This window comes from Olea europaea, chromosome 17 (assembly GCF_002742605.1).
Source record: "Olea europaea var. sylvestris chromosome 17, O_europaea_v1, whole genome shotgun sequence".
Classification (NCBI taxonomy): Eukaryota; Viridiplantae; Streptophyta; class Magnoliopsida; order Lamiales; family Oleaceae; genus Olea; species Olea europaea.
Window position 1 is genome coordinate 11,322,996 of NC_036253.1, and position 15,501 is coordinate 11,338,496.

Sequence of the window (15,501 nt, forward strand, 5' to 3'; positions counted from 1 at the left end):
TAGATATCTCGAATAGTGCAATCTAAAATTTTTGAAATGTTTTAAATACCCTAAAACTCTAACAATTGCCTTCAAGTACTTAGGGCTCGGATTATTCAATTTAGTGTGATTGAGATAATATGAGAAGATCGAATGTTCTAGGAATTTTAATTTCTAATATAACATCGGCCATACTGACACCCTTCATTTCAAATTTACTTGTTAGCATCATTTTGATGTTTGAATTATGGTATCACTGTTATCCATAATTAACATGTCATCTATGTATAAACATACCATGACATATATATTTTGAGTGCTCTTGACATAAACATATATGTCACCCTCGTTCATTTTGAAACCATTTGATATCATAACCGTATCAAATTTTTCATGTCATTTCTTAGGAGCCTACTTTAATCCATAAAGTGATTTAACAAATTGATACACTTTCTTTTACTGTCCTGAGGCCATAAATCCTTCCGATTGCTTCATATAAATTTCTTCATCTAATTCACCATTCAAGAAAATCGTTTTAACATCCATTTGATATATATCCAAATTATTCAATGATGCTATTGCGATAAGCATACATATGAAAGTAATTCTTATCACAGAAGAATATGTCTCGAAATAATCAAGACCTTTTTTTTCTCTTATAATTTTTAGTGACAAGTCTAGCTTTATATTTGTCAATTGATCCATCTGTTTTCATTTTTTTTTTTGAAAATCCATTTAGAACCCAATAGCTTATTGCCAAAAGGAAGGTCAACTTATTTCCTTGTATGATTTTGTAGTATACATTCAATGTCACTATGAGCAGCCTCTTTCCAATATGAAGCTTTGATCGATGACGTAGCCTCTTTATAACTTTGAGGTCCATTTTCTAAAAAATATGTTTAAAACCAAGCCCAAATGAGGTTGTCATCCTAGCTCTCTTACTGCAAGCCCAAATGAGGTTGTCACCCTAGCTCTCTTACTGCATCTAGGTTCTTCACTTATTCCTTTTCATTTTCACAAGGTCTCTTTAGTGAATTTGATTCAGTTTACATATTATAAGGGAAAATATTTTTGAAAAATGTTGCATCCATCGATTCATTAATCGTATTAACATGCACATCAGGTATTTCAGATTTATGGACAATAAATCTATACACACTACTTGATAAGCATAACCAACGAATACGCAATCAATGCTTTTAGGTTCTATCTTAACCTTTTTAGGTTTAGAAACCCCTCCCTTAATCAAACATCCCCATACTATGTGTAGTTACTTTCCATAATTTATAAGGTATCTTATGCGTTTCTCGATGTGATAGTTTGTTGGGAATATGATTGGCAAAAAGCAAAACTTTTCCCTTCAAGTTCTGTGGTAATCCAGAACATCTCAACATAGCATTCATCATCTCCTTCAATGTTCAATTCTTGCGTTCTGCAATGCCATTAGATTAAGGAGAATAAGGCATGGTAGTTCGATGAATAATTTCATGTTCCGTGCCGAATTGTTCAACCGGAGGATTATATTCACCACCTCTATTACTTCTGACGACCTGAATCTTTTTGCTAAGTTAATTCTCAACCTCTAACTTATAGTGTTTAAACGCTTCAATTGCTTCGTCTTTGCTTTTGAATAAATACACATAATATCGAGTGCAATTATTGATAAAAGTGATAAAGTATTTTTATTGCCTCTAGTTTAAACAAAACTTTAAATCACAAATATCTGTGTAAATTAAATCTAGAGATTTGGTATTGCTTTCGATAGAATGAAAGAGTAAACGAGTCATTTTCGCTTCTACACATATATCGTATTTGCGATTAGGATCTGAATCGCACTTTGATAATAAATCCAATTTGATTAGTCTCCACAATGCATTAGAGTTTACATGTCCTAATCGTTCATGGCAAATATTAAACGATTCAAGCAAGTAAAAAGATGTAATTTTATTCATGGTAGGAGGTACAATAGTCATTACATTCAAGTTAAAGAGCACTCATTTAGGTAGTCATTCCTTACAAACATATCATTCTTTGTAAGTACAATATGTCCAAAACAAATACTAACTTAACCCCGTTATTGCTTAGCAAGGAACCGATACCAAATTCTTTCAAATATTGGACACATGAATAGCATCATTCAAAGTGAGCTCCTTTTCACTTGTCTTTTTAGCACTATAAAGATGTTTGGTGAGGATTAAAATTAGATTTTTAATATAATGTGATAGAAGTTTTTGAAATATGTGGTTAAAAAGTTTTGGGATCCATGAAAAATGTGGTTAATAATGACTGTTTAACTTTAACTTAGATTAAAATCAGATTTTAATCAAAACCAAACCTGGGCTATCTTTCCATTTCCGTCAACTTGGAAGATGAAGAGTTCTCCATGTAGAGTTGTTCATCATGATCCATCGTTTTGTAGGTAGAAAACATCCAGCGATTTGAACATATATTGATCTACCATTCCTTAGTGTTTCCAATTAAGTTGTATTCAGAAATGACAACAGAAAGATTTATGTTGAAAGTTCTAGGAACGCGCTACTACACTTAGAAAGTTCACGGGAACGCTATACAACGTCAAATTCAAATTTTAAGCATTTACCAAGTGTACGTTCCAATTACCAATTCGATCTTACGTGCGGAATTAATCTAACTAAAGTAACAAGTCACTTTTGTTAGTTATCTAGATGATTAGACATACAATCCAATTTAATCCTATGTTGAATTACCGCATATTATTCTAAATAACTGAAAGTAGTAAAAACAAAATCAACACAAGAATTGTTGACGGAGAAACCTAACACGGGAAAAACTCCAGGCACAAGCCAGTTACCTCCACTAACGATACTTCAAAGATTACAATGATTCGCCAATCAAAGAACCCATCAAGATCCACTGTCACAGCTTCACGATCTACTGCGTAGACTCTCTAGACTCCTGCTAGACTCCTAAGTCCACCTCTTGCAGCCCAATCTGCTGTCTCCTACAGTCTTCTGATCTTGTAGTGAATATCCTCACAAGTGGAACGTCAAGAACCTCATGTTCTTGTGCTTGTAACTGCACCTTGCACCACTCTCTCAATCCACCAAAGAGAGAGTTCCTTCCTTCAATCAGTTGAGGAAGCCAGGTGTTTGTCTTCAAGAATGTTTGATGTTTTCCCAAGAAATGGTTGCCGGATCACAAGAATTGCATAGATAAAATCTTCAATCAATATTGTCTTGGATCTCTTGAAGAAGATATAGAAGAAGAATATTATCTTGGATCTTCAATTGATTTGCCTTGGATCTCTTCAAGAATGGAGTAGAAGATGTTTTTCAAGAGAGGCACAATGAGCAACCACCCTAAAATTCGTGTTAGGGCTTAGGTATTTATATCTAAAGGTGTTTTGGTAGTATGGGCCGAGTAAAACACTTAAAAACGCGTACTAGGGATTTTTTCGGCGTAGAACGGTCGCTCGAGCGAGGGTGGGGCGAAACTCTAGCGAGACCCATTCTGTTATTATCGCTCGAGCGAGGGTCAAGCGAAAGTCGAGCGACTGCTGAGTAGTCGTTAGTATTTTCATCATAACTTTCTCTCCTGATATCCGATTAAGGTGATTCAGTTTTGTTGAACAGCTAACTCAAAGGGCTACAATTCTTCTAGAAATAGCCTTGTCCAAATTCCTACTGTTTCTATGTGTAAAATGTGTTCCAAGTGAAAACTGAAAATCCGAAACATAATTTGTGCGGCTCTTTGATATCTTTTAGACTTTCAATTGCATTCCGATGATCTTATGTGATCTTCTTGGATATCTTGGACTCCTTTAACGACTCAAACACTAATTTACCTCATCTATACAAAATTGCACCTCAAGTCCTTGACTTTTACAAGAATGTTCAATTGAGTCCCTGACTTTTACAAACATACGATTAAACCCATTTTGTTCACAGAATTGCCAATAACACATTTAGACCTAACATATGTCTTACATGTTGTCAGAAAAAGTTGTCATGTTTTGTTACATAGGCTTGAGGAGTTTTTTCTAGACACGCTTAGGCTTCCAACACACCTTGGATCAATGTCCTACCTTGCCGTAATTATAACAATTCGTTTTGAACTTTTTAAGAATTTTTGAAGAACTAGTTTGCCCTTCACCATTATGCTTCATCTTTTTGCTAGTTTTGAAACATCATTCCATAATGTTGTGATTTGGTTCCATCGAATGTGATGCATCACTCCTCCTTTTAGATTTATGATTGTCTTCCTCTATTTCTCAATCGAACAATGATATTTTCAAGTTTTATTTCCTCCCACTTATATTTTAAGTAATTCTTGAAGTCTTTCCAAGAAGCTAGCAATTTCTCAATCAGCAATCCAAAATGATTCGCTTCGTTTCATTCATTTAGCTTAGATATCACTGAATATGATTTGAAATTCATGAACCTAAAATTTGACGGTCTTGCTGTCAATCATTTTCTAATCCAAAAAATAATCGATAATGAATTTCTTCATGCCGACATCTTCAATTTTGTACTTGATATCCAAGGATTCCCACAATTCTTTACAGACTTCGTATTCCAGTACACATTACATAATGTGTTGTCTAGTAGAAAATTTGATTGCTTCTATACATCAACCTCGGCCAATTTTCTCAACATCACTTTCTTCCTTAGTGTATGAAGTTGCATCTTCTTTGAGAAATTTTATCAAACTTAATGTTGTCAGATAAAAAAGCATTTTGTTGCTAATGCTTAAATCTGGCCCATTAAATTTCTCCATTTTTCTTTGATCGTATTAGGGAGTGTAGTATCGAAAGTTACCATTTCTGATATATAATTAGAAGATAAACAGTAAGAGGGAGTAGAAATAGAATAAACTAGAATAAAAGAAAATTAGTTTTAAGATTGTGGTTTCTGGAGTATAAGTTTCTCCTTCGAACTATCTAAAAATAATACGCTAATAGAATTACCGTATTGTATCTTGCACAATGTAATGAAATGATCAACAAGATCAAAATGTTAATTCAAGCCCACCGATTTCTCGATATTTCCTTAAAATGAGTTTTCTATCTTCACAGTTGCTAAAGGCATTCAGCAATAATTTCTCAGGATAGAACGAATTTCATCTTTTACGGAAGCAGCACAACAATCTGCAGGAGTTCTAATGAATTTAATGGTATTTTCACTTTGAAAATAATATCAGAATGAGAGAGAAAGTGGGAGAGAAAGAGTGAGATTCAAAGCAGAGAACATTTGCAACGAGGATGATGTAACTTTTCTGATAGCGAGATAGGCTATTTGTGGACACGTACATGGACGTTCGAGCATTCTTCAAGCCTTTTCAAAACAGTTGATACTGTTCAGATAGTCTCTGTACTTGAACAAACAGCATTGTTTAGTATCGAGTCTATCAAGTCAATTAACAAATGTCTGTTACGTCAGTTAATAGACAATTCAGGCAATAAAATTACTCAAAAATATGCCAATTAATTCCATTAAATACCTAAGAATTTGGCCCAAAAAACTTAAATAAATTTTGTCCAAAAAGTTATTATAGTACAAGGACCTCCCGCACCCGAACACAACTCAGATTCGGACATGGGCATGAGCCGTGCCAAGCTGAGCCTACGGTGGCGACACCCATGTGGGCTAAGGATCGAACCCAATAGAATATAGGTTTCTCCCTTCAAAAGACTATTGATACCCATTGTGGCCCAACCCAATTCCCAAACTTCTACTATATAAATCATACCAAAGTTTCCTAATTTTTCTATGCGGGATAAGTGTTTGACAATTTTCAATAAATCAAATTCTTCACTAGTTTACAGTTTTAAGTGAGTCATTTTGATATCAAATATTTCATTCAATTCTAAATGATTTTCGATAAACAAATATATTACATTAATCACCTCGCGGAGTAGAACATGAATATGCTTGATCCTGTTAAAACTAAAATATGGATCTCACTGAAATTAGATCTTAAAGTTGACCTATTTCAATAATAATAAACCATTTCCAACAATAACTTGTAATCATAATACACATATTAAGGAACTGCTGACTTGACTGTTGCTATTTTCTCAATTAAGCTTTTCCTTAAGACTTGTTTGTTTTGTCTGTGTCCTAAAATTGAATGCAACCAGCAACCTCGTCCCTAATTTTTTTTTGCAATAGATACCTCCAAAAATTTAGTTGACATCATTCTTTATTTTAAAACCCTGTATTTTACCCTGTTTGCAAATCTGGATGAATAGCATTTTTCGCTAAATTTTTGGAGGGAAGGCCAAATATTTCTTTCTAGTGGTCTTTGTCCAACCAAATTATACATCCATTTCTAGCCTATTTCGGAGACAGAGTTTCCCCAAATTGACAAAGTTTAGTTCCTTGGTTTTTTGGTAGAAATTCCCGTCGAATTTGGTACTTTCGGGTTTTGGCAACGCGAAAGGAAAGCAGCCCATTATTTTTTGTAATTGTTCAGGAGCTTGTTGTTGCGGTCGAGGGAAGATATTCCTTTCATTTTTGCTACTTCCGATAATGTGGTAGATATCCCGTCGATTTTGCTACCTTCGGGTTTCTACAACGTGAAAGGAGAGCAGCCCAATTTTTTTTTTAATTGTTCTTGTCCGTTGAAACCCAACGTTCAGGAGCTTGTTGTCGTGGTCGATTAAAGATATTGTGAAGTTATTCCTTGCTACTGCCGGCAAGGTGGAAGGTGAATGTAATAAATTATTCATAATTTCAATGTATGTACTTCTTATGCTGTTTAATGCTTCATGGCCTTGCTCCTGTTTTTAGTTGAACTTGTACTCATGTTATTGCAGCAGATAATTATGTTTAGTATTGCAGTTTCAGGAGTTTTATGTACTTCTTATGCTGTTTAGTGCTTCATGGCCTTGCTCCCGTTTTTAGTCGAACCTGTACTCATGTTATTGCAGTAGATAATTATGTTTAGTATTGCATTTTTAGGAGTTTGAGCCCTTGATACAGACGCTGAATTCTATTGTCTATTTCCACTCCGCAGCATCATTTCAGGCGTGAGTTAATTTTCGTCGCTATCTTTTGCCCTTAACATCATTTTCCCTATTCTGGTCATTGGTTATTTGATCTAAAACCATTATTTTTCTCTAATTCATTTGTGCAATCTGGAAAAAGAATTTCAAGTTAAAAGAAAGATGGATGAATTTTTGTGCTGTTATGGCTGGCACTAAATAAAGTTTTGTGACTCACCCTCCATATTTTAGTCAGTTTTTAACAGATGGTACATGTTTGGCTTAGTTTAAAAAGAAGTTGCATGAAGTAACGTTTTTGTTTGCAAACATGGCACTGAACATGAATGTTGTTTTTTTTTTTTCACAGCGTAATAAAGTATGGATTTGAATGTGCAAGACAAGCAGGACGATGTTTTAGTACAATCTGATAATGTTGAGTTGCTGGAGTCCGTGAATGTAGTGGAAGGTGTAACATCAGGCGGAGATGGTGTAATTGTGCCCGAAGTGGGTATGTTGTTTAAAAGTGAAGTAGATATGTATGATTTCTACAAGAAATATGCTTATGTGGTGGGTTTTCCAGTTAAGAAAAGGAATTCAAAAAAAGGAGATGATGAAGTTGTGAGATACATGACGTTGACATGTAGTCATGAAGGGGGAATAAACAGTAATAGTAGCGGTTCTTTGAAGCCGCAACCCACAGTTAAAATGGGTTGTAAGGCTAGGATTTTTGGATCTTCCGATACTTTTGGAAATTGGAGAATTAATGCAGTAAACCTCGACCATAATCATGAAACAAGTCCTTCTAAATCCAGGTTATATCGGTGCAACAGACACTTGAGTGCACATGTGAAACGGCAGCTTCAAGTGAATGATTTAGCGGGAATCCCATTGCATAAAAGTTATAACTCTGTTGTTGTAGAAGCAGATAGATATGAGAACATGACATGTATTGAAAAAGATTGTCGTAACTACATAGAACAAGTAAGGTGTTTAAGACTTGGAGAAGGAGATGCTGTAGCAATTCAAACTTACTTTTCAAAAGTGCAAGCACAGAGCCCTGGATTTTTCTTTAGTATGGATTTGGACGACGATTTGCGACTGAGAAATGTATTTTGGACAGATAATTGGTGTAGGCAGGCATACAAGGAGTTCGGTGATGTCGTTATGTTTGATACCACTTATCTAACTAACAAGTATGACATGCCGTTCGCCCCTTTTGTCGGAGTAAATCATCATGGACAATCAACACTGCTTGGATGTGGTTTGGCATCCAGCGAAGACACAGGTACTTTTATATGGTTGTTCAGGACATGGCTTGAATGCATACACTATCATGCTCCACATGGTATAATTACCGATCAAGATAGAGCAATGCAAAATGCAATTCAGGTTGTTTTTCCAAATACGAAACACAGATTGTGTCTGTGGCACATTTTAAAGAAGCTACCAGAGAAATTTGGCTACCAGGTGGATAAAGGTTCCATATTTGGGGATATACATGGTTTGGTATATGATTCACAGTCTACTGGGGAATTCGAAGACGGTTGGAGAACAATAATTGACACATATGAGTTGCACGATAATGATTGGTTATCTGGACTATACGAGAACAGAGGGCATTGGGTTCCATGCTTCTTCAAAACCACTTTTTGGGCGAGTATGTCAACTACACAAAGAAGTGAAAGTATGAATGCATTCTTCGACGGTTACGTGCATTCAAAAACCTCGTTGAAGCAGTTCGTCAAACAATACGAACGTGCTCTTCGGAATAAGGTTGAAAAGGAATTTCAAGTTGATTTTAAGTCATTCTCGCAGATGGTACCTTGTGCAACACAATTAGAAATGGAGCAACAATATCAATCAGTTTACACCATCTCTAAATTTCGTGAAGTTCAAGCAGAATTCACGGGGAAGGTGTATTGTGACATTCAGTCCACTTCGAAAGATAGTTCCAAAGTGACATACGAAGTACGAGACACTATTATGTGTGAGGGCCATCGGAGGAAAAAGACGTATACCGTGTCTTATGAGAGAGATGAATGTGAAATTATTTGTAACTGTCACTTGTTCGAGTTTTGGGGAATACTTTGCAGACATGCGATCACAGTGCTGGCACTGAATGATGTCACACATATTCCGGACAAGTACATACTACGGAGATGGAGGAGAGATGTGCGTAGAGCACACACGAGGGTTGCCGTAAACTACAATGGGTTGGTTAGTACTTTAGCTCAAATGAGATATGACGAGATGTCAACTGGTTTTGCGCAGCTAGCAAACCTTGTTGCAGATGATGAAAGGCGTTCACGTGCGATAATAGAGTGGATAAAATGTCAATGTGAAGAGCTTACGTCTACAAAATCGAGTATTGGAAGTAATGTCGCAGCGCAAAACACTGTTCAGGTTCTCACTCAGTGTACTGATGTGGCAAATAGTACGAGTGTTAGCATATTGGATCCAAAGTTGACTCGAAGAAAGGGAACGCCAAAGAAACTCAGAAGAAAAAGTCCATTGGAGACTGCATCGAAGAAAGCGAAGGTTTGCTTGATTCTTTGCTTGTATTTTGCTGAGTTGTTTTGAACTAAGATTAAGAATAACTTTGTTGCACATGCAGTCCGGTTCGAAGTCAACCACCTGTAAGAGATCGACAAAGAGCAACACTAGTATGCTTGATGGAAGATTTGACGTCCAGCCTTATCAAGCACAACTCCATGTGACGCCGTTCCATATTTGTCCAACTCCATGCTGACATCGTTCTCCCTTCCACAATATTCCATTCCCACGCCGTTTTCCCTGCTCCACATGGTATAATTACCGATCAAGATAGAGCAATGCAAAATGCAATTCAGGTTGTTTTTCCAAATACGAAACACAGATTGTGTCTGTGGCACATTTTAAAGAAGCTACCAGAGAAATTTGGCTACCAGGTGGATAAAGGTTCCATATTTGGGGATATACATGGTTTGGTATATGATTCACAGTCTACTGGGGAATTCGAAGACGGTTGGAGAACAATAATTGACACATATGAGTTGCACGATAATGATTGGTTATCTGGACTATACGAGAACAGAGGGCATTGGGTTCCATGCTTCTTCAAAACCACTTTTTGGGCGAGTATGTCAACTACACAAAGAAGTGAAAGTATGAATGCATTCTTCGACGGTTACGTGCATTCAAAAACCTCGTTGAAGCAGTTCGTCAAACAATACGAACGTGCTCTTCGGAATAAGGTTGAAAAGGAATTTCAAGTTGATTTTAAGTCATTCTCGCAGATGGTACCTTGTGCAACACAATTAGAAATGGAGCAACAATATCAATCAGTTTACACCATCTCTAAATTTCGTGAAGTTCAAGCAGAATTCACGGGGAAGGTGTATTGTGACATTCAGTCCACTTCGAAAGATAGTTCCAAAGTGACATACGAAGTACGAGACACTATTATGTGTGAGGGCCATCGGAGGAAAAAGACGTATACCGTGTCTTATGAGAGAGATGAATGTGAAATTATTTGTAACTGTCACTTGTTCGAGTTTTAGGGAATACTTTGCAGACATGCGATCACAGTGCTGGCACTGAATGATGTCACACATATTCCGGACAAGTACATACTACGGAGATGGAGGAGAGATGTGCGTAGAGCACACACGAGGGTTGCCGTAAACTACAATGGGTTGGTTAGTACTTTAGCTCAAATGAGATATGACGAGATGTCAACTGGTTTTGCGCAGCTAGCAAACCTTGTTGCAGATGATGAAAGGCGTTCACGTGCGATAATAGAGTGGATAAAATGTCAATGTGAAGAGCTTACGTCTACAAAATCGAGTATTGGAAGTAATGTCGCAGCGCAAAACACTGTTCAGGTTCTCACTCAGTGTACTGATGTGGCAAATAGTACGAGTGTTAGCATATTGGATCCAAAGTTGACTCGAAGAAAGGGAGCGCCAAAGAAACTCAGAAGAAAAAGTCCATTGGAGACTGCATCGAAGAAAGCGAAGGTTTGCTTGATTCTTTGCTTGTATTTTGCTGAGTTGTTTTGAATTAAGATTAAGAATAACTTTGTTGCACATGCAGTCCGGTTCGAAGTCAACCACCTGTAAGAGATCGACAAAGAGCAACACTAGTATGCTTGATAGAGGATTTGACGTCCAGCTTCATCAAGCACAACTCCATGCTGACGCCATTCCATATTTGTCCAACTCCATGTTGACGCCAAACTCCATTCCACAAGATTCCATTCCCAAGCCATTCCTCCTCTCACAAGGTATAAAGTTATGTCTTTGATGTAAATTGAAAAATCATTTTCTTATGATTGCTTTATTGAACGTTGACAATGTATTTTATTGTAGGTCAAAATATGTTGTTTCACTATCCAAGCTTACCGGATGAAGGTGGAAGAGGCATTTGAGTGGGTTGTTTCACAATGTTATTGATTTTTTTTTTCACTATCAAAGCTTACCGGAAAATGAATTGTAGTTTTTCTTGGCTTTCTATCCTGAAGCGAAGGCATGGTGTTCTTTTTGGGTCAATGGAAAAAATCTCATAATGTGTGTATATTGTTGTTCACCATCGTATTGTTGCTGTTCATTTTTGTTTTCCGACATTGCGGCTTTGCTATTTTAAGAATTTTACCTCTTCTTCCAGATATGGAGGATTTCTTTCGGCTAGTTATATCCTGTTTCCCTATTAATGCGATAGAACAATTGCTGGTGCAGACACAACATGTCGGCGCATCAGCTGTAGTAAGGAAAAAGCCCATTGGTTCAGAAGTTGTCAAAGTTACTGGTTGTTTCAGTCGCTTATTGCTGGGAGGAATTCAATGAAGATGATAACTACGACCGGCGACAATGAGGGGTTTGACAGTGACCGAAAACAATGGGTCAAGCGATGGCGGAGCCCTTATATTACGTTGCTTGGAATTGTGGCTAGCGATGGAAACTTTTGCCGACGGTTTCGAATTTGGGAAGATAGATTTGGGGAATGGGGTTTTCTTCTGGTTCAGGGAGAGAGAGAGAGAGAGAGATTTGGGGGCTGCGTTCTGTCTTGGTTCGAGAAGAAAGAGAGAGAGAATTTGGTTGAGGAAATGGAGAGAGAAACAATAGGGTTTCTAATATATTTTGTTTATTTTTTAATTCTTTTCAGTCAAATTTTTTTTTCCACCTCAGTCTGTTTTCTAGTATGTTTGTGAGTCTATCCGAGTAGCACTAGTGAAATTTAGCTTACATCATTCTTTATTTTAAAACCCTGTATTTTACCCTGTTTGCAAGTCTGGATGAATAGCATTTTCCATATAATTATAGACTTTTGACCATGTCCACTATTTCTATATTTACAAGTCCTACATGAAATTTGGATGAAAAAAAAAAAAAAAAACCCACACACACGAAAACTAATAAAAATATAAAGTAGTATTTAAATTAATAAATTATTCATTTTTTGATAATTAAATAACTCGGCTAATATAAAAAGTAAAAATTTAAATCCTACTATTATTATTTTATGGGGATTTTAATGTGATTTTGAGGCAATAAGAGCAAGAATATATAATGCCTTACGGGCTAAGCATTACATATATTGCAACTGTCGTTCAACCATACGACTACTTAGCCCCTATATAATGGTTATTATTTGGTTAAAACAATATTTTGAATAGTAATTTTTAGGATATTGTTGTCAAAAAGTAAGGAAAAATTTTGAGTTTACGTGAAGAATATTTTATCGTGTGAATATATGATTGAAAATGAGTGCATCAACAAAAAAATTCAAATAATGATTGTCAAACAAGGGATTAATACCACACAATTTACTAACATTGATAAGCTTCAAACACAAGTTTTATTCATAAACTAAAACAGCAGCATAAATCTTCATACCTTAAACAGGCTTGAAGACCAAGGTCATGACTGATAATTTGGGGGTCTTATGCCAACTTTAAAGATGGAGTCCCTGTATTTTGAACTTTTTTATGCGGAGTTTTAATATAATTATGAAAAATCTAATACAAGACAATTAAGTCCAAAATTTGAAGAAAAAATAATAAATTTTTTCTTAATTTCAACATGCAAATACAAATTAGAAGTGAAGTATGGCAGGCAGAATTGCAATGAATAGCAATGGGGTCTATTCGTTTCTTTAATCATTTTCTCACTACAACTATTTCAAACAAAATTAAATATGCATTTGAGTGATTTATGTGCAAAATTTGAGAATGTTGACTGAAAGAAATAGTATAACAAAATAATGTAAATGACTTTCAAATACAAACGAGCTTCTAATTTATATTAATTTATAAGAAATTAACTTACAAATAAGAAGTATGTGTTACAGATCCGTTTCTTTCGCTCTCTTCAACGGTCAATTGATGGTCCAACATTCATGGAGTTTTTAGTTTCAACATTCATAGGAGTCTTAATTCCACCATTGATTGGAAAAATTGATAACTTAAATCATAACTTGATGAGAGTTTTGACTATATATATAGATGGGTTTGGTGCCTAAGTTCCACCAACGAAAATATACATTATACACCATCAATTTCAGTGTGTTGAGAGCTTGAAAGTGCCATTAACTAAAACAAATGAGAGCTTCTAAACAATATCAATGGCCGAAGGTATGAACTCAATCCATAAGTTTTCGTATAATTGTTTTGGATTGATTTTTAGTCTAAATTTGGTATCAAAGCCTATCTAACCTTTGCCTTGATAATTATGAAGCACTTTGCAAAAATCCATTGTTGTGGACCATTTTTTTTTTTCTCCATAAAATCATTTTCTTGGCTACTGTATGGTTTTAAACTTAAGATTTCACATTGGGAAGATGAGTTTGATCAGGTCTAGAGTCGGGTCAATTTCCATTTGGCTAGAGGTTGAAGATGACACTGTTTGAGACTGTTATTTTCAAATACGTGGCTTTTTTTTTTTTTGTGGGGTAGCCAGTGATGAGGATTTTTCATTTATCAAGCCATCTTATTATTTCCATATAAAAAGGTCATCTGATCATTTAATGGGCCTCAATCCATAGACAGTGACTTTAAAAATGATAAGTGTATGTTTATGGGACCATTTTGGAAATAATAAGGATATTTTATATTGGGCCAGAATCTTCACTTATACTAGGCCGATTTTTGGAAGATTATTTCTTGGACACATGCATGTATATTTGGGATTAATTTAACGGGAAAATTTCTATATAAGAGATTGAGTACGAACATTTTCAAAACTAGGAAACAAGTTTTATTATTTCAAAAATCAGATATTAATTAATTTTTTTTTGAAATAATTAATTAGATATATATTTTATTAATCAAATATTAAGATTACAATATTATATAATTTATAGTCAGGGTTGTGTATTAGTCACAATAACAAATTTCACATTTACAAATCACAAATTTTATAGGTCACGACTTATTTTTCGATCACAAAATTATCAAATTAATAGGCCACATAGCCTTCAAAATGATGTCTACACGGTGGTGGCTTATGGGGGCATGGAGAAGCTGTAGCGGCTGGTTGAGGGCGAGGGTTGCTCCGTTTTTGAGCCTGACACATTTGGTTACTACGCTCTTCAAGGGGCCGCCCTAAATAACCGAACTGATGTCGAACAATACATCATCAAGGTGCACTAACACGCACAGTTATGGGTTTGTCATTCATGTTGTATACAGGGAATTGTACATTGAGTTAATGGCTTCATTGAGAATTTAATTGCTTGGTAAATATGTATATCAGTTCAAATTTGTACTTCATTGAGCTAAGTAAGATTCTGTATCTAAGCTGTCAAAAGTAAATTTCCCACAGAGCGATTGGAAGACCAACTTCCTGAGATGTGAAGTGGCCAAGAAAAATTAAGCAAAACCCATTAATTTTTCCCTAGTTTTTGGGTTTTTTTTTTCATAAATTCACATATATAATTTATTGAAATTTTGATAAATTTCAATGCTCTCCAATTTGGTAGGTTATGAATAAAATTTGTTTTTCTTTTTCTAAGAATATATTTTTAACTTATTTGTAATTTTTTGAAAATTTGGGACTTTGGTTGCAATTAGTTCGTTATTTTTCATTTCTTTTGTTTTTATTTTATTTAAATAAAAGGGTAAAATCATCAAAAATGAATGAAAGTGAACCTTTGATCAAATTAATAGGCCATACATTAATTCTTAAACACGAATTACAAATTTTACAAATCACAATTTATTTCTAGATCGCATATTAACTTAACAAATTTTTAGCTCACACATTATTTATTGGTCACAAATTATCTATTTCATTGATCATACATTAACCAATTTATTGATCACAATTAAGCAAATAATTTGTGGCTGCCACCACCATTTGTGACTTCCAATTCGCCACTGCCTCTAGCAGTACCTTTGCCAATACCACCGTTGCCAAATTCACTACCACCACTTCACAACAATTGGCAGCACCACCACCACGTGCTCCATCTCAAACAAACTAGCATCCACCACCAAAAACCGCCACAGTTTTCACCACCACCGCGACGATAGTGACATTGACATTATATACGCCAACACCAACACCAACACCAACAAAACC

At 35.4% G+C, this 15,501-nt stretch overlaps 2 protein-coding genes across 2 annotated transcripts; both read left to right on the top strand.

The window, feature by feature from the left end:
- The first annotated feature begins 7,477 nt into the window (after nucleotides 1–7,477).
- On the top strand, nucleotides 7,478–9,410 carry LOC111365623 (protein FAR1-RELATED SEQUENCE 5-like). Its single transcript, XM_022986162.1, has 2 exons — nucleotides 7,478–9,317; nucleotides 9,379–9,410. Exons 1-2 carry the CDS (start codon nucleotides 7,478–7,480, stop codon nucleotides 9,408–9,410), a joined length of 1,872 nt encoding a protein of 623 aa, XP_022841930.1.
- A 364-nt stretch (nucleotides 9,411–9,774) lies between these two features.
- Nucleotides 9,775–11,758, top strand: LOC111365624 (protein FAR1-RELATED SEQUENCE 5-like). The gene is made up of 4 exons (XM_022986163.1): nucleotides 9,775–10,371; nucleotides 10,483–10,941; nucleotides 11,018–11,207; nucleotides 11,293–11,758. The coding sequence occupies exons 1-4, from the start codon at nucleotides 9,775–9,777 to the stop codon at nucleotides 11,349–11,351; spliced, it is 1,305 nt and encodes a 434-aa protein (XP_022841931.1). The 3' UTR covers nucleotides 11,352–11,758.
- Nucleotides 11,759–15,501: the final 3,743 nt, after the last annotated feature.